This window comes from Dasypus novemcinctus, chromosome 7 (assembly GCF_030445035.2).
Source record: "Dasypus novemcinctus isolate mDasNov1 chromosome 7, mDasNov1.1.hap2, whole genome shotgun sequence".
In the NCBI taxonomy this organism is placed as follows: Eukaryota; Metazoa; Chordata; class Mammalia; order Cingulata; family Dasypodidae; genus Dasypus; species Dasypus novemcinctus.
In genome coordinates this window covers 80,479,490-80,503,187 of record NC_080679.1, presented here as the reverse complement: position 1 = coordinate 80,503,187, position 23,698 = coordinate 80,479,490, and the positions used below count along the sequence as shown (strand labels likewise).

Here is a 23,698-nt window from a genome sequence, read left to right as displayed (position 1 = left end):
TAACACTGCAAAGCTACAGTAATCAATACATTATAGTGCTGACACAAGGTCAGATATATAGAGCAATGGAATCAAATTGAGACCTCAGAAATCAACCCAGACATTTATGGCCAGCTGATTTTTGACAAGGGGCAAAGACCACTCAATTGGGAAAGACTAGTCTCTTCAACAAATGGTGGGAAATTTGCACCTCCATTTTCATTAAAAGGAGGAGGACCCCCATGCAATCCCATATGCAAAAATCAATTCAAAATGGATCAAAGACCTAAATATAAGAGCCAGAATTATTTAACTCCTAGGAGAAAATGTGGAAACATCTTTAGGACCTTGCATTAGGCAATGATTTCTTAGACTTTACATCCAAAGCACAAATAACAAAAGAAAAAAATACATAAATGACACCTCAGCAAAATTAAAAACTTTTGCCTCAAAGGACCTTATCATAAAAGAAAACAGCAACATACACAATGGGAGAAAATTCTTGGAAAACACATATCTGATAAAAGTTTAAAATCCAGAATATATAGAGAGATCCTTTATCTCAACAACAAAAAGACAACTGAATTAAAAATGGTCCAAAGATTTTAATCCCCTTCTCATCAAAGAAGATACACAAATGGCTAGAAGGCACATGAAAAGATGCACAACATCATTCACCATCAGGGAAATGCAAATCAAGACTACAATGAAATATTTCCCACCCATTAGAATGGTTGCTATTTTTTTTTTTTTAATGGAAAGTTTCAAGTGCTGGAGAGGATGTGAAGAAAAAGGAACACTCATTCATTGCTGGTGATGATTAAAATTGTGCAGCCACTGTGGAAGACAGTTTCGAGGTTCCTCAGAAAGTTAAGTATATAATTACCATATGATCTGGCAATCCTGCTACTAGGTATATATACCCAAAAGAAATGAAAACAGGGAATCAAACAAAAATCTGCACAGTGATGTTCATAGTGGCATTATTTACAATTCACAAAAGATGGAAGTAACCCAACCGCCCATCAACTGATGAATGGATAAACAAATTGTGGCATATACACAATGGAATATTATTCAGTATTAAAAAGGAATGAAGTGGGAAGTGGTTGTGGCTTAAGCAATTGGGCTCCCATCTACCATATAGGAGGTCCAGGGTTCAATGCCCAGGGACTCCTGTGAGGCAAGCTGGCCCATGTGGACAGCTGGTGCAGCAAGATGATGCAACAAAAAGAGACACAGAGGAGAGACAATAAGAGACGCAGCAGATCAGGGAGCTGAGATGGTGCAAGAGAATGATTGCTTCTCTCCTACTCCAGAGGTCCCAGGATCAGTTCCTGGAGCCACCTAATGAGAATACAAACAGATACAGAACAACACACAGCAAATGGACACAGAAAGCAGACAATGGGGGAGGGGGAAAGAGAAATAAGTAAAATAAATAAATCTTAAAAAAAAAAAAGGGAATTAAGTTCTGAAACATGCAATTACATGGATGGACCTTGAAGAAAACATGTAGCGTGAAATAAACCAGACACTAAAGGTCAAATACTGTATGATTCTAGAATACAGTTTACCAGGGGATAGGGTTGGGATAGGAATTGTTAAGTTAGGCTTAAAATGTACAGGTTTCCTATTTGGTATGAAGGAAATGCTTTGGTAATAGATGATGGTGACAGTAACACAACCTTGTGAATGTAATTAACAGTAGTGATATATATATATATATATCTGAATGTGGTTAAAAGGGGAAATGGGTATGTGGCTAATAGAATAAAATAAAAATTTAAAAAATCCATGGTACTGCACTCCACAGTAAGCCCTCAGTTAAACCATGGACTAGAGTTGTTAGTACAATTATAAGAAATGCTGTCATCAGTTGTAACAAATGTTCCACACCAATGCATCGTTTTAATAACAGACTGGTGTATGGGAATCCTGTACTTTATGCATGATTGTTCTATAAACCCACAACTTTTCTAATAAAAAATTTAAAAAATTCTTTTAAGTACTGGGGGACTGTCAAGCTTACAGTGCTAGGTACAAGTTTTCCAAAATCCTGATTTTTGCTAAAAAGCCTGAATTTACTACTGGCAACCAAAACTGTCACTTGTTTTTCTCCAAATGTGAGGCTTTGTTCATTTTCTAGAATATGTCTACCAAATACCCAAAATCTGAATAACTGTAGCTTGTCAACTGTTCAAGTAAAAATGGTGTCACTTGAAAAAAAACATGTGTAGTGTGACTCACAACTCAGATATTCTCACAAGTGCTTTAAATGAAACCAATCATTGTCCTTTGGTATACTGCAGAAGTTCTTTCTGTGGACTTCCAATTTCATCACACAGAAGAGCAAAAAGATGTGTATTAGGAAGAGTCAAGATTTGATAAAATCAATAATGTTTCCTGCCTCGTTAGGAAAATTCTTCAGCGAAACTGCAGTTTTCCCCCCACAGTGAGTGCATGGCTTTGAAAGATATGATGACGACTAGTGCTGCTTTGCTTTTGCTTTCATCGCTAGGACATCAGCAGTTTTACCCACCATTGCTTTACATCAATATTAACACAATGGAAAAGGCACATATCTTGTCTTATTATGAAGATAGTTTTGACCTCCAAGGATCCCCTGAAAGAGTCTCAGGGAACCCCCACCATCAAAGGATAAATGATCAGGAACTTGGCATGACAGAATAGAACACCCTGCAAACTCTCACTCACATGTCTGTGCTCTGTTGTCCCCCCTCCTGCCAGACCAGCAGGTGTGGCTTGTAGGAGCTGAAGATGTGGCTGCCCACGGCCAGTCATAAGGATTCCCTCCACCCCAAATTTGGGTACACTTTAGAATCACCTGGAGAGGTTTAAAACATACCGGTACTTCTGTTCTCCTCCCCGCCCCCCCCCCCCACACCCCAAGACTTAATTGGTCTGGGGTGTGGCCTGGGCTCTGGGATTTTTTGGAATCCCCAGGTGATACAAAGGTGCAGTAGAGTTTGCAAACTACTGCTCTATCCCAGTACTTCTCAAAGTAGGAAGCTCCAGTTTCATTTAGAGTTGTGGTTCTCAAACTTTAGCAGGCATCCGAATCACCTGGCCTGCTTGCTGAAACACAGATTCTTCTGCCCCAACCCCCAGAGATGATGGTTCACTAGGCCTGGGGTGGGGCCTGAGAATTTACATTTTTATCAAGTTTCCAGCTGAATCTGACACAGCTGGCCTGGGGCCCACACTTTCAGAACCATTGTTTTAGACTGAGACAGAAGCACAGAGCTGCTACTTAAACCCTCTTGAACTGGCATTCTCCTGGTGTCACACCTTCTACCCCTTCAGTAGGGGGAGAAAGTTAAAACCCTTAGATCATTTAACCCATTTCAGTCTTGGTTGCCTTTGTCATGTAGCCTCCAACTACACTTAAGCTAAGTGCCTTGAAAAATAAAGCCCTTTAGTCATTAATTGCCAAAATGCTTATGAAATTTGTCTGCAATGCATACAATGTTATTAAACCTCAGTAACTAAAAGCTATAATGTGACATGTAAATGTGTACCAATTGCATGTTAATTACATGCACTTATAATTTGTATTCTACCTTCAAGGGCAAATTATATATCTTATATTTTCTCTAAAGCAATTAAAAAATTCCACATCGAAAGCAGCAAGACTCACCTACCTTATAAAACTGCAAATAGTAAATTCAACAATGACTTAAAAAACATTTAAAAATCCCTTAATCAAGGCTTAAAACAACAGTACTGACATTTCAAAACCCCAGGTACATAGAACTTGAGCTGAAATGCCCTCTATGCTTGAACCACTTTGTTAAAAGTGATGAAAAGGTGTCTGATCTCTCTGCCACAGGCCACGCCAACAATGAAAATCATATTTTACTTATTATCTATCAAATGAAGCTAAAGATCTCATTGGATAGAGAAAAAAGTAAAGGCACTTCTTTAACCAGTATCCTTGCCCCTTGGGCTACTTTTCCTATGTAAGCAGACATACAAGGTAAGGACAGACACATTTAATTTTCAACTTCAGCAGATATTTCTATAAGTGGAGAGGGAAGCGGACTTGGCTCAGTGGTTAGGGTGTCCGTCTACCACATGGGAGGTCTGCGGTTCAAACCCCGGGCCTCCTTGACCCGTGTGGAGCTGGCCCATGCTCAGTGCTGATGCACGCAAGGAGTGCCGAGCCACGCAGGGGTGTCCCCCGCGTAGGGGAGCCCCACGTGCAAGGAGTGCGCCCCATAAGGAGAGCCGACCAGCGTGAAAGAAAGTGCAGCCTGCCCAGGAATGGTGCCGCACACATGGAAAGCTGACACAACAAGATGATGCAACAGAAAGAAACATGGATTCCCGATGCCGCTGATAAGGATGGACGCGGTCACAGAGGAACACACAGCAAGTGGACACAGGGAGCGGACAGATGGCGGGGGAGGGGGGAGAGAAATAAATAAAAAATAAATCTTAAAAAAAAAAGTGGAGAGGGGCAGGAGGAAGAGATTTGAGATTGAGACATGCAATGCTTTTCAGCCTTGGTTAAACACTGGAGTCACCTGTGTTAAGGAAATCACAGACACCTGTTAAGTAGCCAGTGCCCAGCCCTCCCCTAACCCCACCTCTTCCCCACCTCTTCTTCTGGGGACACAAGGAATACAGGCTAAGTGGCCATCCTTTGACTTTCCACTACCCCCAACATTTTTTCTATTGTGTGCCATTCTACAGCCTAGGGCAGATGTTAAGTCTCATGAAAAGGCCCAGTCAGACCTAGAAAGCGGGCTGCTTATCAGAAAGAGGAATTCTAGTGGCAGGGTGCCCTCCCACCCTCACCCTGCCCTATCCCAGTGGACTGCCACCCACCGACCCCACCTGAGTAGCTTTTGGCCACCCCAGGAGGCCAGCTATGATGGAACTTTTTCGCCTGCTTCTTTGGACTCTTTGTGCTGTGTCAGTAAAAAAGAGATTATTTGTCCTTTCTGGTCTCTATACTGTGCAAGTAATAATAAAGAGATCATTTGCTGAAAATATTGAGTCCATGAGCCTGTGTTCCCATGATGCACCACTGCAGCCCTTGCTCCACAAGGTGCTTTCAAAATCCCCAAAGCCCAGGCTGTACCTAGAGCAAATGAATCAGGATCTCTGGGGGTATGACACAGGCATCAGTAATTTTCTTAAGAGTCCCCTCCCTATACCCCTTTAGTGAAACCACTGTGCAGCTGAGGTTAGGAACCCCAACACCAAGATATTATGGTTGTTTACACAATTTCAGGCCCCTGGAGATCTCCCTTAGAAAGCCGTGAAAGCTCCAAGATTAAAATAATGATAAACAGCTGAGAGATGAAAGAACCATGAGCAGCAGCAGCTCATAAGGAAAAATGTGGCTGACATGCTTTCATCTTTTATTCTTCCCTAAAATAACCAAATTGCTGCATGAAGACAAATACATTTGAATTTCTGCGGTCTTATCAGGATGTTGGTGTCCCACAGCAGATTAAGCCAAAAACCAGTTCAAATTAGCTCTGTCAAGTGAATCTCAAACCTACCGGCAGCTGAGAACAACAAAGAAAGCCTCTCAGATTTGAACAAGGGCTGGATGGAAAGTTAAGTGGCAGAAATAGGAGGTCACTCCCGAGTTTGGTCTTCTTGAACATCTTTAACTACCTTCTGGGGGAAAGACATCAATTTCCATTTGCTGAGAGCACTATACTACTACATTCTAAAGGCATGTAGCGGGGGAAGAAAAGCACGGATGGGTTTGCCTGCAGGATTCTCCTGTGATGAGGGCAAGCCAGTGTTATTCACCCTGGTTAAGGTACAAATGAAATTCAGTCTCAACCAATGTAAATGTAGCCAGTCATCCAAAAGGATGGATCCACAAGGAAACAGAAAACTGTGAAACTGCAAGGTTGCAGGAGGCTGCCTCTAACAATGGGCTTTGAGGTTAGACCAGAGCTGAAATGACAGCTCTAGCCCTGTGTGGTCCTGTGCAAGAAAACCCCACAGTGTCTCGGGGTTCCCAAGCCATACAATGGACTTAATGAAATCACCATCTCAGTGGATTGTGAGGACTAAATGAACTGAGATCAAGTACGTAAAATGCCTCATGCACTGCCTGGCCAATGGTGGCAAATGGTAATGGCTCTTGTTATTTCTGCACTCGAGGCCAGGGGATTTTAAGAGATGCTGGGAAAACAGGGCATGATGCAGAAGTCACAGTCCTCATTAGTGTGCAGGGACTGAGACAAATGTAAAGGAAAAATAAACAGTGATGGCTGAAGTTTTCCTACATGGGGCTGGTATTATTCCCACATATTTTAATCATTATTGAGTCCCAGGCACAGTCCAAGTCCTGGATCCCAGATGATCTCTGCCCTCTTGGAGCCTCTTGACTTATTAGAAAGAAAGGAGACCCTACACAATTTCAGTATAATAGGACAACCCCGGTGGGGGGGTGGGGGGGATATGTGTGTAAGAGGAGCTCCTTAGCTGGGACTGGATGTCAGAGGAAAGTGAAATCTAAGCAGAAGTGAAACATGCCTAGGAGTTGGTGAGGCAGGGGAAGGTGGGCTGGAAGGATATTCTACTAGGGGTACAAAGCATATGCAAAGGGCCAGCAGGTGGAAAGAAGAAACCAGAGCTGCAGTTGTGGAAGAGTGGGGAAGGAAGTGGGGGGAGGAGGGAGATAGAGAAAGGTAAGGCTCAAGACTTAAAGGGAGGATGGGCCTTGTTAGCCATGGTCAGGTGTCTGAACTTTAGAAGAGGACAATGGAGAGTCACTAAAGTATCTGGAGCATTTTGGAACTGGAGAAAGACTACAGGATAGCAAACGTCCCCGAGACTGGCAAGACTGTGGGTGGGAGATCAGTTTAGGAGACCACTGCAGCTATCCGGGTGGAAGATGAGATGATTCTATTCAGGTGCTTTAAGTGGGAATGAAATTGAGAGGGCATCTAGGGAACTTATAAATTGATTAGAGCAGGGGATGAGAGAGAGTTTTACCATTATTCTCACTGTTCATCTAGAAATAGTAATAGACAGTGTTTTCATAAAACCTTCAGTAGCAGGAGAGGGCCGGAGGTGCTATTCCTGTTTTACAGGTAAGCAAGCTTGGAGACAAAGGGAATGAACCATAATAAAAAAGCTTTAAACTCTTATATCTCTCTTTAATTATTCAAAATCAGGAAAATAATCTGGAGAGGGTATGTTACAACTTCTAATTTTCTTATGGTATAAAAAAGTGAATAAAGGAACATTTACATTGGCTTGAAATGCCAACAGCATGTGCCATTTTCTCAAAAACGTATTCTCACACAAATGAAACACGTTTCTAAAACGTAGGTGAATTAGAAACATAATAGAGGTGACAGTATGGTCCCAAAACAAATGATGAATTTTTCAATCTGTTAATTCATCACCCTATGTCTGAATAAAATGCCCTTTAAATGTCAAAATAAAGAGACTTTCTTCAGATAAATTATTTCTTTGAAAATCTTTGTGTTCATCTTTTATCACACAGCCTAGCCATCTGAAATTAGATGAAAAGAAAGACCCAGAAAGTTAATTAGCACCAGACTAACATTTACTGTAACTAATCATTTAGCATTTTGGGCCACATACATTCTCTATTTAATTTTCTCAAGAAATAAAAAAGATCATCAATATATGTCCTTCACAGCAGAGTGCTGGTCTTCTAGGTTTTTAAATTGCTTGTGGCATTCTCACTGGCCCTTGTAATATTTATTTATAATTTAACTGTGAGTCACTTTTAGGCATCAATATACTGTTGGCTATAACTTTCAGGAATATACACACTTTTGTGTTTCTGGACTTCTCTTTCCAGCCATAGCCGTCATCTTTTGGTTTCACAATGACCCCAGAATGCCTAGTATTCTGTGTGTCTCTGGCCATTCCAGTACTTAAGTTTAAAACTAATTTTTCTGCTGTAGTAGAAAAACTGTTGAAATATCTCCTTTCTACAAGAACCTGTTACTAAGATTTGAAATGTGGTGTTAAATGTTATGTCTTTGTCCACTAGGCTTCAGTGAGCTGTTCTATAATCACTTCCAATTACCTAAACCATTTCTCAACAATCAGCTTCTATTTCTGAAAGTTGGAACCACTTGGTTTTCACCAAAAGTGATGCATTGAATTCAGTTTAATTTTGCCTACATGGTCAAGTTGCTTCACAAACTGGAAGCAAAATAAAAAACAGGTTTCAAGATTCTTAAGTAGCCATTCTTAAAGATGTGATTGTTAAAAAACAAGATAAGTGGAAACAGACTTGGCCCAGTGGACAGGGCGTCCGTCTACCACATGGGAGGTCTGCGGTTCAAACCCTGGGCCTCCTTGACCCGTGTGGAGCTGGCCCATGCGCAGTGCTGATGCGCGCAAGGAGTGCCGTGCCACGCAGGGGTGTCCCCGTGTAGGGGAGCCCTACATGCAAGGAGTGAGCCCTGAAAGAAGAGCCACCCAGTAAGAAAGAAAGTGCAGCCTGCCCAGGAATGGTGCCGCATACACAGAGAGCTGACACAACAAGATGAAGCAACAAAAAGAAACACAGATTCCCATTCCGCTGACAACAACAGAAGTGGACAAAAACAAGAATACGCAGCAAATGGACACAGAGAACAGAGAACAGACAGTGGGGGGAGGGGCAGAGAAATAAATATATCTTTAAAAAAAAAACAAGATAAGCTCACTTAAGAGGAACTTTCCGGTTAGCAATCAGAAAATGTTACCAAATGTTTAATCCAAAGATGAACCCCAAAAGAATACAACAACAAAATTAGAGTAGTTTACTAAGCTAAATTATTATTCCATGCTGGTACAGGAATAAAAGAAGGAAAGAATTTGCCTTATTTCTGTGCTTTTCACTTACCAACTTAAAGGTCAATGTTTTTAATGCTTTGGGATCATCTACAATCTTCTGTAAATTAGCAGCCACTGTAAAATACAAACATGGAGAAAAAGTGTCCAAATTATTTCCAATAACACTGGATTTTCACATGAATGACTGAGAAAATGACTGATGATGCAATAAAACAAAATAATTTCTTTCACAGATGTTACATAGTCCATATAAACAACCAAATTACTCTTACACAGAAATTTTGTACAACTTTAAATTTTCAGCAATCTTGAATAGGAGCACATGCAAATTACGATATGTCAAAAGCACACTTCATACATGAAATGAGTAAATACTTTCTAATGAGAAAGTAGAAATTACAGAGGCACCCAGTGTTTCTACTACTTTGTCTTTTTGTTTAGAAATTTATAGTTTAAGATAACATTTCATTACTAAGAAATTTATTAGCCAGGAGAGGGCAGTACAAAGCAAAGAGAAGAGGTGTTTGCAAAGAACGGTTTCTCTGGAAATAACCAGTCAGCACATCTGAACTCCTGTCCTATAAATTTACTCCATTCTCAGCACCCATTTTTATCAAAGCAACAAAATACAGTGGATAACCTCTGTGACTCAGGCATATGTTTTAATGCTTTCAGAATACAATGATCTGTGTCAGGGCAGTGAAGAGCCACCTTGAACAATACCTGAGTCAGCTGAACAGGGTCAAGCACTAGAGATTTTTGGCTTGGAGCTCAGCATGGTATGTTTTTCAGTATTAGCCAGATTCATCAACGAGCCATCCTGTTCTCCACAGTATCATGATATATTTGATACTCCAGGAGAGAAGTAAGCTTTTCCTACTCACTCCTGTGCCTCGGGGAACTGTTTATGACCAGAATTATCAAATGGTAATGATCAAAACCTAAAGTGTGGAAAGTCAGGTACAGGCTACCTATTAGGGAAGAAATTAGAAATTTCCTACTATTGAAGAAATTAGGGGAGAAGGCCCTATTATTTTATTTTTCATGTGGGAAATTATCTACTACTTCTGTAATTAGGCATGTGAAAATATACCTGAAATTGCCACATTTTTAAAAGGCAAAATAGTAAACATAATACTTTAAGTATTTTAAGTATAGAGTAGGAAGAAATCTGTAGCAAATTTTATTTCTTTCTAAGGTTGACTGAAAACGACCTAGATACATGAATTTTCTGCAGATTGGTTTGTTTCACTTAATCCAACTGCTGCAGAGGAGAAAAAAGGAAAATGATATGGCCAATATGGCCTGTGTCTCCTTACAAGCCATGATTACAAGCAGCATTTATCTTCATCTGTTGCCCTCTTTCTTTCATTCTCAGCAATTTGCAAAGTTTCATTTTATTAATGTACCCTCCCTCCTAATCTTTTCCTCTTCTTTCTTGTGCCTACACAGACACACACACACACACACACACACATACATACATACATACATACATATATATATATATATATATATATATATATATATATATATATATATATATATCCTGGGCCACCAATCCTAAAGTCATCACTAACTTCCTTTGGCCTTCTCAACAGTTTCCTGAAAATATTTTAGTTACTAAAATCAAGTAATTCATGCACGAAACTCTGGCTCAAGGGGTGAAAAGATATGCTATCAAGGTCTGTTCACTGAAGCCAGTATTGATTATGGTGGAGTCTTTTGACTGTATCAAATTGAAGCAACTGAACACTGTACCCATTTTCTTTTTTTTTTTTTAACTGATTTATTTATACTCCCTACCCCCCACTGCCACATTGTTTTTGTGCTTGCTGTCTACTTTCTGTGTCCATTTGCTGTGTTCTGTGTCTGCTTGTTTCTCTTTATGCGGCACTGGGAACCAATCCTGGGACCTTCTGGAGTGGGAAAGAGGTGCTCAATTTCTTTTGCCACCTCAGCTCCCTGGTCTGCTGTGTCCTTTATTGTCTCTCCTTTACATCTCTTTTTGTTGCATCATCTTCCTGCACCAGCTCGCCATGCAGGCCAGCTTGCCTTTACCTGGAGGCCCCAGGAATCGAACCCTGGACCTCCTATATGGTAGATAGGAGCCCAATTGCTTGAGCCACATCCACTTCCCTGCACCCATTTTCTTAAACCATAAAAATATTCTAGTAGTTCCTCTGGCTTGGGCTCATTTCATGAGTAGCCATAAAGTCTTCAAATGAATTTCAGTCCTTTCATTAGTCTCTCGGTTAATGTGAATGACTTACTGTTCTGTTCTGGGTCATCAATTTCCAGGTTGCTCTCTAATGCGCAGCCAAAAGCAGAGCTCTGCCCACACTAAGTCACAACCCACACTCTAGCATACACATATACATACTAGGGCCAATTTCCAAGGAACACTACTAAGCAAGTTGTAGTCTGGAGGGCAAGATTGTGCTGCCAGCATCTTAAACAATCATCCTAGAAGCCACACACTCCAATTGTGAATCCCACACCCCAGGGACATTAGAAATTCAATTCTGTCTTCAGCTCAAAGCAAAAATAGCAAAACTGGCCACTTACCTGATTACTTATCTCAGCTGCTAGGCTTATTTTCAATTTAGTTGATTCTAATTTGTCATAAAGTGCTATAAAATACCTTCATTTAACTGACATCACATAAAATTAAAGGTGATGCTAATTTCTTTTCCAGTAGCAATGCTCATTAAAAAGATGGGTGTCACTGTATTCTCCCTTCTCCTGACTGTGCACCTGGATTTCAAAAATTAAAATGCTTCTTACCTGGAACGTGAGCTGAGAAGGAAGGGTTGGGTAGGGCTGGTTGTTACTCTAGAGCAGGGGCTCTTAACAAGGGGTCCATGAGCTTGAATTGAAATTTAAAAAACCATTACTCTTGTGCGGACATGTTGGTGCAGGGTGTGATATATTTATTAAATAATACACAGGACAGTGTGGACTTAGTAAGGGGTCCATGGTTTTCACCTGACTGGAAAAGGGGTCTGTGGAACAAAAAAGGTTACGAACCCCTGCTTTAGAGTTTCTGAAGCATGCGTTGATGGCACTGAGCTTCATGTTTTATGGTACTCTAGTTTCTGAAATAATTGGGGCTTCTGAACCCTGCTTATTCAGTGGCTATCAATTCATTTCAAATCCCTCCTGGCTTTCCCAAATAGAACTCATTCCTGTCATTTCTGCTACAGACTGTGTAATCTTCTTTGATCTCATCCCTTCTTTCCAGCCCACTGTCTTCATTCACGAGTGCCTTCTCTGTCTTTTGGCCAAACAGGGGCCCAGATAATACTAGCTGAGATCCGAGGGACTGCAGCCCTCTTGCCCCTGGAGCTAGGTGATAAATTTGTGGTTTCTCTTTTGCTAAACCTCTCACAACATGAACAATTGGGTTTTTGCTATTTTTGTCTCCCCCTGCCATGCTTTAGGTTTGAATGCATGTCAGGGTTAGACGTTTCTTTTTACTTTTTGGGATAACATTTGGCCTAGGGTACAGTAAGTATTATGCTTTATGAAAATGTAATAATACTGCTAACAATCACATGGAAAAGATGATGCTCAATACCTCCCAAAATCTAAACAGAGAAAGAAAGAAGATTGTCCTGGGGAGTAACTATCAAGGCAAGGCAGCAAAGCTGACATTTCTTTGGCAAACTGTGTCAGATATTCTGCAGATACCGTTATCTCTATTGATTCCTTGTACTACTCAAATTCTCTGCATTTTGATTATTTAAGAAAAGTAAGTTATATGACTTATAGTCTGTTTGTATTGCAAGTAATTAGAAATACACACTTTCCCCTTAGATATCAGTACATTTCACACAACCTCATACACTGCTGATGTTCTGATACCAGGCAAGTTAATTTATTGAATTCATGCAATTCCCAAACAAACGTTGTAGGGGAAAAAAAAGGTGAATGCCAAGTCTGACAGCCCCCATAGGAAGAAATTCTGAAAGAAGATAGTATTGGGTTACCTGAAAACACGACAACGTTAAAAATATTGTTTGATCCAAAGACACATTCTGAACATTTGTTTTGAGCATTGCATTGCAGTAGATGATAGGAAGCATGAGATTGCAAAGAAAAAAAGAGAGATGAGTGCTGAAAGAAAGTCCAAACTCTAAGCAAGGTGAGAGAAGATATGGCAGTGGGTGTCTTATGGAAACTGCTTTAACACTGTATTAGTCAGCCAAAAGAGTACTGATGCAGAACACCACAAATTGGTTGGTTTTTATAAAGGGTATTTATTTGGGGTAGGAGCTTACAGATACCAGGCCACAGGGCATACGTCTTTTCCCTCACCAAAGTCTATTTTCACGTGTTGGAGCAAGATGGCTGCCGAGACATTTGTGAGGGTTCAGGCTTCTTGGGTTCCTCCCTTCCACAATCTTGCTTCTCTCTGGGTTCAAGGTTCCTCTCTTCCCAGGGCTTGCTCCTTCCTGGGCCCAGGGTTCCCCTCTTCCTGGGGCTTGCTTCTTTTTCTTCTGTGAGCTTACTTCCCAGGGCTTCACCTTAAGGTTTCAGCATCAAACTTCAACATCAAAACTCCAACATCAAAAAACCCTCAACTCTGTCCTTTGTCATGCCTTTTATCGGTGAGTCCCCACCTACCAAAGGGTGGGTACTCAATGCCCTAATGATGTGACCCAATCAAAGCCCTAATCATAACTCAATCACACCCAGGTACAGAACAGATTACAAACATAATCCAATATCTATTTTTGGAATTCATAACCATATCAAACTGCTACACTCCACCCTCTGAATTCCAAAAAGACATTACAATATTTGAAAAAAATCAGTAACAATGTAAGTATTAAATCATATCACAATCAATTTAAAGAAATACAGTTTGTCTTGGAGCAAAGTCCTATCTGCTATAAACCTCTTACAAAATAATTTATCTGGTTCCAATACACAAATGGACAGACAAAGGATAAACATTTTCATTACAATAAGGAGAAACTGGGAGGGAAACATGAGTCACAGGTCCTCTACAGTACAGTAAACCTGCAGGGCATCCTCCCTTTGATTTCAGTCTGAGAGTCAAGAATTCTTAAGACAATGTTTCTTCTCCTTGGTGCCTTATGGGAACCCACCCTTTCCACAGGCTTGTGCAAAGTCCATTTTCTTGGTTCCATCCTCATCAAGCATCTGGGTGTTGACTAAATTCTAGACCTCATTCTCCAAGAGTGTTGGGATGATTTCCACATGTTACCCAATCTTTTAGAGTCTTAACTCCCCTAATACAGTGACATGAAGACAACATTCCCCCTAACCTTCGGTGAACAGGCTCAACTCTCTCAGAGCAACGAGTTGACCATCTGGCCTTCCCTAATCCATGGGGGACAGACAGATCCACCCTTCTCAGACTTGTATTGTGCTGACCTTTATCACCCTAATCCTTGGGGAATGTGCTCCACCCTCTCTGTACCCTGGGGTGGCAAAACTCTCCCAGAACATCAGGTGGGAATATCCACCCTCTTCAACTGCAGTGCAAACTCACCCTCTCTGTACACATGGGTGGGGTTCCTCTCTTGGCCCAATTCCAGACCTCAGCTGCCACGGTTTTCCTCTTGAAGTCGTTTCCCCTTCAATCTCTCCTTTCATGTCCCTTTTATTCCAGGCTGACAGTGGTTTTGTTCAGCCAAGCCATCAGACAGTAAGACTTTCCACAAGTCTTTCCGAGATAACTCCATCTTCAATCCTGATTTGTAAGTTCCAAGTTTAGTTAAGTCCTCCAATGGGGCACTTCCATCTTGGAGCTTGATTTCCAGAGGCTTGGAATTTCTAGAATCAGTTTCTGTTTTCTTTGTGCCCAACAGTTCAGTCCTCAGCATCTCTCTCTCTAGTCTAGCATTGTGCTATAAGCTGCAAGCAGAAGCCAAGTCTCATTTCTCTGGGTTTACTTTGCAAGTTTCTTTAGCTAAATGCCCAGGCTCGCCATTTTTAAATTCAGCCTTCCAAATTCAGTTAATCTTGCTAAATTCTCTGCAACTTCAAAACATGGACAGCCTTTCCTCCAGTTTCCAATCATAGTTTCATCATTTACTTCTAAGCCATCATAAAAAGTTTCTTTAGCATTCATATTGCTATTAACAGTCTCTTCAAAGCACTGTAGGTCTTTTCTTCCAAGCATCTCACAATTCCTCCAAAAAATATCCCTTACCTTATAGGGCTGTTTTGTGGCTTAAAGACTTAGAGTAGTGCTTGATGTATAGCAAGTGCTTAATAAAAATTAATTTATTAATATTAATAAATATCAGCTATTACTTTATTATCTCTGTTCTGAATATTTGCAATACCATACGTGGTTTCCTTTCCTTCCTTCTTAACCCCTTACAGCCCTATTACTCACATTCCTCAGAGTTACTTGGAGAATCTAGGTTATAAATTGGAACACACTGCCTCCTTAGGTAATACTTGGTTAACTGTTTCCCATCGACCATGATACAGACCAACTTATCATGGTCCACAACATCCTCCATGGTCCAGCCTCAACCTACCTCTCCTTTGTCATTTCCTACCTCGAACCTTCCCAGAAAGGGATCTCCAGGTATCTACCACCGTTCTTATCACTGGGGCTGAAATAATATGTTATAGATCTGTTTCCCCCACTGGATTCAAACTCTTTGATAACCCAGACAAAAACTTATTCATCATTGTAAAAGGTCTGTCTTTGAACTATATACACATTTCCAGAAATGGGTTACTTCTCACCACCTCCAACTTAACCCCCAAGAAATGCCACCATCCTCTTGCCCAGATTATTATAATATCCTGCATTTCTCTGCTTCCACCCTCTAGGGCCTAGTCTCCACCCAACAGCCAGAGGAGTCTTCTAGTGTGTAATCAGATCATATTAGTTTTCTATTCAACAATCCCAATTCTGAGTAAAAGTTACAACGTCTGCAATGGTCCGCAAGGCTTCTTGCTCATCTCTGATCTCTTTTTTTTTTTTTTTTTTTTAATTGACTTTGTAATAATATTACATTAAAAATATATATGTGAGGTCCCATTCAACCCCACCCCCCCCAACAACACTCGTTCCCATCATCATGACACATCCATTGGATTTGGTAAGTACATCTTTGGGCACCTCTGCACCTCATAGACAATGGTCCACATCATGGCCCATACTCTCCTCCATTCCATCCAGTGGGCCCTGTGAGGATCCACGATGTCCGGTGATCACCCCCGAGGCGCCATCCAGGGCAGCTCCACGTCCCAAATACGCCCCCACCTCTCATCTCTTCCTGCCCTTCCCCATACCCATCGTCCACCATGTCCACTTTTCCCAATCCAATGCCACCTCTTCTATGTGGACATTGGATTGGTTGTGTCCATTGCACCTCTATGTCAAGAGGAGGCTCAGATTCCACATGGATGCTGGCTGCCATCCTCCCATTTTCAGTTGTAATCACTCTAGGCTCCATGGTGTGGTGATTGTCCTTCTTCAACTCCATCTTAGCTGAGTGTGGTAAGTCCAATAAATCAGATTGTAGGTGCTGGAGTCTGTTGAGGCTCAGGACCTGGCTATCACATTATCAGTCCAGAGATTCAAATCCCCTAACTATATCTTAAACCCCAACGTTAACTGCACCTCCAGCAGATTAGTATGAAAGTCTTATGAAGGGAGATCCCATCTGAGTCCAGATTCATCACACATAAACACCATTTCCAGAGAGGGGCCATCTGCCCTGGTAGTAAACCCCATCGGCCATGACCATAACTCTCATGGGTCTCTTTAGCCTTCATAGGAACCAATATCTGGGGGTTGTATCTGCTTTATCTGTCTCTCTGACTCTGCTCAGTTGTGCATGAGGGCAATCCTTCTGCCAGCCTCCAGACTCTTTTTTAGAAACTCGTAGCCATATAAACTCATTTCTCCTTTCCATTTCCCCCTTACTTTAGGTCAAACAGCATTTTAAAGTCATGTTATTTTATGTAGACATGGATATTCTGCTGATCCGCATTGAACCTTCCATATAAGGTCCTTTTCCAGTTGCATCATCAGTTGGTATTTGATAGTGGTCTGATCTCTTTACTATCGTACTTTGCTGCCTCTGCTCCAGCTACCACTGCCTCCCTAAGCAGGCTCTCATCTGAGAACTCTGTACCTGCCATTCCCTTGGCTGAAAATACTCCTCCTTAGTGACTGCCTCCCTCACTTCCTTCTGATTTCTGCTCACATGTCCCTAGCTATCCTATGTAACTAGCACCTCTCCCTTAAACTCAACTCACCCCCTCCCTTGACTCATACTTTTTCTCTTTACCTGGATTTTTCCTTTTCCTACCACTTACCACCTGCCATGCTATATATTTAGGAATTATGTTTGGATGTATCCCTTTACCTACCCCAGGACAACCAGAACATAAGCTTCAATGAATGCAGGGCCCTTGTCTCTTTTTTATTTTTTTGAAAGATTTATTTTTTATTTATTTCTCTCCCCTCCCCACCCCCCCCAGTTGTCTGCTCTCTGTGTTCATTCACTGTGTATTCTTCTGTGACTGCTTCTATCCTGATCAGCGGCACGGGAATCTGTGTTTCTTTCTGTTGTATCATCTTGTTGTGTCAGCTCTCCGTGTATGTGGTGCCACTCCTGGGCAGGCTGCACTTTCTTTCACGCTGGGCGGCTCTCCTAATGGGGCGCACTCCTTGCACGTGGGGCTCCCCTATGCGAGGGACACCCCTGCGTGGCACAGCACTCCTTGCACACATCAGCACTGTGCATGGGCCAGCTCCACACAGGTCCAGGAGGCCTGGGGTTTGAACTGCAGACCTCCCATGTGGTACATGGATGCCCTATCATTGAGTCTGCTTCCCCTCTTATTTCTTTTGTTCCCTGATATATATCTGGTGCCTGACATAAAATGAGTGTCCATCTGTACCGAATACATGTGTGGAAACAAATGAATTTGTGATAAGAGCACAATGTCCAGTATGTTGTGGGTGGCAAATTAGCTATCAACCCTCTTCCCAGAAACATACTCACAAAAGTTTGCATACAATTTAGGGGGTTCACAGACCTAAAAATTCCAGGTTAAGATTCTCTGCTGGAAGAAATATTCCTATTTTAGAAGAATCAAAGCACTTTTCTTCAAATGGATCTCCCATGAAATAATCCAATTTATTTTTCCAAAGCAAATAAATGAAGACTTGCCTCAATTCAAGTGACTATTTGGGTATCCTAAGTCACCACAATTTTAAAGATCAGCCATTTTTCATTCAAAATTTTCAGGGATGAGTGTCTAGGTCATACCCTAGGGTATGACCTAGCAGAGGTGCTAGCCCAGATGCAGGGACTCTACCATGGGAGGCAGAGGTTGGGGATAATGAATATTAGTGTGGTCTCAAGACAAGGTGCAGCGGAGGAGACTGTAATTCCCACCATTAAGCTTCCCTCTTACAACTCTCCCCCAGGAAGAAAGAACAACCAATCCTGGAGGAAATATCCCCAAGTGGACCAAGCAGTGTAAATGATGGGTTGTAGTGGAGATGATGCTATACTGTCCAGATCTTCTCTTCAGGAATTAGGCATTGTTTTCCCAGCTATTGGGATTACAGTGGCTGATGGATCTCAGCTTAGTCCCTTTTCAGTAAATCTTCTTAGCCCTAGAGCACTCTCACCCACAGTCAGGCCCTCTTTCCCAAGGGCAGCCTGTATTTAATCACGGGTTATAGGAGTGAAAAGGTCCTTTTGCCTCCAGCCAGGACAACCCTGAGTGGTTATCCTACTTCCAAAGCTCTCTGTGGGTTTGCAATTAGTTTCTCCCTCTGTTAAACTCTACTTCCCTTATTCCCTCACAGGTATTGATCTTGAGAGGACTCCTCAAAGAACTACCCTGCATGCAAATTTATGTTACTGAGTTTTTTCCCCAGGAATCCTAAGACTCTGACCAAGAATCTGGATATGGTATAGTCATCTTAGAGGACATTTTCCATTATCAAATTTAGAAGACAGTGCAAATGATAAATTTTAAAAGTCGGAGAAAAATGGGAAGTGAGTATATTATATTCCATTTTCTTTGCCTTTCACCCAGAATTAGAATTCTGGACGGTAAGAATAAACAGCAGTTGTTAAGTGATTTTAGGAATGCTAAACGTCCTCTTAGCAAGCAGTCTTGAAGGATAAAATGTTAAACAGTCCTGAATATTAATATTATTTACATATATAGAGAAATATTTATGGGAAATAAAAGAAACACAGAAATAAAACTCCCAATCTCTTTCAGGGTTGAGTAAATTACAGTTTATTAGTATTATCTTGACATGATGAGAAAGCCTAAAAAAGTATGGCATAGCAAAACTGGCTGGTATTGAATTTATCTTTTAAAATGTAACCATAACATTGACATTTTGATCCTGAATTTCCTTTAATGTGTTCAAGGTAGAGTTTTATGAACTGGAAGACAGTGTGGTAATGGAAGTATCTAATAATCATGATGTTATTATTGGTCATTTTGAAAGCAATAAAATGATATAATCAATAAAATTGTAGCCTCTTTTATCTTATACCAGTAAGTTTATCATTTTAATTCCTCTTGAGAAGGAAAGTAAAAGTACTTTACGAAGAATGGCTAAACTTTAAAGTCCTGCTAGTCAAGCATAACCAACATTCATCTTAGATGTAGTAGGTATTAATTTATTTACTTTGGAAAAACAAAGGGTATTATTTCTTGAGAGATACATTTGTAGAAAAATACTTTGATGCATCAAAATATACCCAGAATTTGATAAAAGATCTTAATCTGGGGTTTTAAAGAGTCTTGGAACCCTTTACATTGTAGACAAAATTTTTGTTCCTATTTCTGGTGAGAGGATTTGTGACTTTTCTCAAGGGAGCCATGTTTTTAAAACTCTTAACAATCACTGTCCCTAATGCTTAATAACATCTTTTCTTACACTAATGTTCTCACAACAGCAGTTTAGAGATGAGCCTTTCGTTTGTTTTATGACAGCCTTATTAAAGTACAATTGACATATAATAAACTGCACATACTTCAAGTACACAATATGCTAAGGTCTGACATATGTCAACACCAGTGAACACATCACCATGATCAAGATATAAACATAACCATCAAGACTAAAAGTTCCCTCATGACCATTTTTAGTTCATCCCACATTCCCCTCGTCTCACTCTACACTCCCTAGAAACTATTGCTCTGTTTTTTGACTATAGATTTCTTTGCATTTTCTAGAATTTACAAATGGAACCATACAGCATATACTTACTTTGGCTCCTCATACTCAGCCTAATTATTCTGAAATTTATCCATGCTGTAATAAGCACAATAATTCGTTCCTATGTTAAGCAGTTTTCTGTTTTGGGCATAGACCAGTTTCTTTATATATCCACCCACTGATGGACATTTGGGTTGTTTCCATGCTTTTCTGTTAAATAAAGCTGCGATCAACACTCACATAAAATTCTATATAGATATATATTTTCTTTTCTCTTGAGTAAATACCTAAGGATGGAATGCCGGATATGGTAGATGTATGTTTAACTTTTTAAAGAAACTGCCAAAATGTCTTCCAAAGTGGCCGTACCATTTTACATACCCAGCAGCAATGTCTGAGAGTTCTAGGGTCTACACATCTTTCCCAACACTTTTAATATGGCAAGTCTTTATAATTTCAGCCACTCTAATTGATAAATAGTAGAATCTCATTTTAATTTTAATTTGCATTTCTTTTCTACCAAAAGTCTTAAGGGTTTTCATAAATCCAAGTGCTGTTTTGCTGGATTAAGGAGAAGGCAAAATTCTAAAAAGAACCAATAGTTTTTGTTATGAGCCACAAGCATTTCTTTGTCCAAGAGGTATAATGTTCAGAGAATGCATATTAGACCTTCTATCACATCCAGAAAATGAATAAAATATAATACATATACAATGTGTAAAAGGTGTCAGACAGAGCTCAAGCAGCATTGGCCCAGATATTAGAAAATCTCCTTGAGCTTACTGTACAGTTCATAAATCTCAACTCTCTTCAACTAGGAGCTTTTCAATCCATAGGTCCAGATTTTGAGTAGGAGTAAACAAAGACGATTAGGAAATGATTTTCTTCCATTAGGAAGGCAGAAAAGACAGGACACACAGGAAATCCATCTAACTTTGCTTTACAGAGGCACAAACAAAAGTCTTCCCAGGAATTTTCTATCTATACCAAGAAGGTCTTATTTAATTGTGCTAGATATCTAGAATGCAAGAGAAGAGTCTTACACCCAGGAGCACATTTTGGAAATATTAACAAGATTGATGTAGTCAATGCATGAAGGCTAACCACACTCTAGGATCCTAATGGCAATCTCACAACCACTGTTGAGGGAAGACTCACATGCAGCAAGCACTATGGATTAAGACAACAGGTCAAACTGCTCTCCAATGCAGTCAATGTAAAAGATTAACACAAGTTAAGTGTGTCCTTCAATGTATACAATCACTTGATTCAAGATTTAATCTATCTTTTCAACCTTGTCAAAACATGCAAAATCTAGAAATCAGAGGAAATATGTCAAATGAAAATAAAAAGCAACATGGCCTTCATAGGATCAACTTTTTCTACTCACTCTTATTTTATCTTTGTCTGTTTTATAGAGGGTTTTCAGTAGTCACATAGTAATAGGACACACACAGCTTGAGATTTAACCTAGTGCCTTCTGAATTGGGATAAGCTTTGGAAAAGCTAAAAATTAACGATAGTAAATATACTGATATGAGAAATGCTACCTAAATTATGGACCAACACAGCCAGCTGAGGCAGAGCCATCTGGCATAAGCACAAACCCCAGAGAGAACCTTCAGGATGGAGCCCAGCACCTTGTGGCACCCTTCCAAACAGCAACATTCCTCACGCACGCGGCCAGCCCGCTTGCGGCACAGGAGAGAGCTGGGCCTTGTTTACATAATGTGGCACTACCCCAGGGAAACATGTCTTTTTTATCTTCTTTTCTTGTATTATCTTTTTTTTTCCATTTATTTGTGGTATATTCCAAAGCATGTAAAGTGAGGATTTAGTAATCAGTATAAGGTACAGAGCAAGGCTAAATAATGTGCTTCTCTTATAATAAGAAATCAATCAAGTCAGGGGTTGACTGAGATATCACTCTAGGTTAAGTCATAGCCTGAAATCTATTCCTGTTTATAAAACAATGTGAGGCTCTGGAAAATCACCCACCCTCTGCCTTAGATCAGTGAAATTCAAAGTAGCCAGCTGCCAAACTGTTTCTCAGTTTGTGTGAGATATGGAGTGTGCCCTGAAAATAAAATCAACCCATTGCTTCCTTCACTGAGAAAATCTTGTTTAAAAAAAAAAAAAAAGTCAGATGAACTGAACAATATAGTTCATTGACAACAATGGAATAAGCCAGTCCATAGACCATACTTTGAGTGGCACTGCTTCATACTTTTCCCAAATTATTAACCTCTCCCTCATTCCTCCATCATTCCTGCTGGATTGGTTTAAGTGAAAGAAAATTTGTTCAGTGTGTTATATAGTATCTCTAATAACAAACTAATATATTTAAATGGAACGTCTTCAGAAACTTCACATTGGGTAGAATAAGAGATGAAGAGAGAAACTATAGTAATGTGGAAACGTGTTCAGGGATTACAAAAATCAAATGCTTCATAAAGAAGTCTCTTGTTCCAATGTCCTTGTAACATTTGTTTCATATTTCCAATTTTTAACAAAGTACTCTTAACTGTTAACTCTTACTCCTCATTTTGAAAGACATCATGCAGAGAGCTTGCCGCAGGCATGAAGGGCATGGGTAGGGATAGCTAACTGCTTCTGGTTATGGTGGAGGTAGGGAAATTTCTCAAACCTGTTGCTCTTGCCAGAAACTTGAGGTACCAGCTAGTTATGGTGCAGCTCACTGGGCAACCCACAAGATAGAGAAAGCTGTTAGGCCATCAGTTATAGAGTCATTTGGAAATTACAGGTTAGTACACATTAAATAGGTGCATAAATTAAAGGCAGACTAGTCCTGCAATGGAGCCAAGAAACAATAGTTTAAACCTTCTGGTTATAGTAGTCCTTTCATTTGTTTTATGGTATAAGTTCACAACTATTTATTTATTTATTCTTCTTTTAGTCATCTCTTTTTAAAACTTTTGTATTAAACCCTTTTTAAACCACTGAGTTGTTTTTGTTTTTTACAGCACATGATTAATTTAAAAATTATCTACTGAATTTGTCTTTCCAGGAAGTCTTGTAACTTACACAAAATGTTTGCCAATATTTACCACCCACTGTAAATACCACTGACCCTCCAAAAAACCTGTGGTTATCTCACTGACCCTCAAGAAACAGGAGGCACATGTTGGCTGAAGCAGGATCAATCTTCAAGAGGCAGCAGTTACGTTAAAGACTGTTTCTGGAGAAGATGACTTACCAGGTGCAGCTGCAGAGGTTATGTCCGCATATCACTCTGAGGGCTGCCTTTCCCTCCTGTACCTCTCAGAATTGCCCTGGATTGGAAATTAGATTGACAAGGAGCCAGGCTGAGGCTCCTTGAAAGAGACACCATCTGTGATCTCTAGATTTCTAGTCAGAATCCAACATTGAACTGCGTACCCAGTAGGCGTGCAAAGAATTAACAAATGAAATTCTGTGTACCCAGTTGCAAAGAATATAAACTTTTTCAGAAGTCGCTATTCGTCCCCACAAAGATGAAGATAAATAGAGCTGATGAGGGTAGTTATAAAAGCTTGCCTTTCCATCTACAGCTTCTACTTTACATTATCTACCCCATCCCACAGGCTTCCCTGACCTTATTTAAAAAAACTCTTTCCCCTTTCAAACTAGAAAAGGGCAAAGTAACAAGAGAAGGTTTGCTTTTAGCTCATCACTGTATACATAACACAG

The 23,698-nt window shown here is 40.3% G+C and overlaps 1 protein-coding gene across 1 annotated transcript in view; it reads right to left on the bottom strand.

The window, feature by feature from the left end:
• Nucleotides 1-23,698, bottom strand: part of STK39 (serine/threonine kinase 39) — a 296,619-nt gene that overhangs the window by 10,860 nt on the left and 262,061 nt on the right. The window contains exon 17 of the mRNA XM_004484199.4: nt 8,852-8,916. Within this exon, the coding sequence (XP_004484256.1) occupies nt 8,852-8,916 (65 nt within the window). The remainder of the gene's footprint in view (nt 1-8,851; nt 8,917-23,698) is intronic.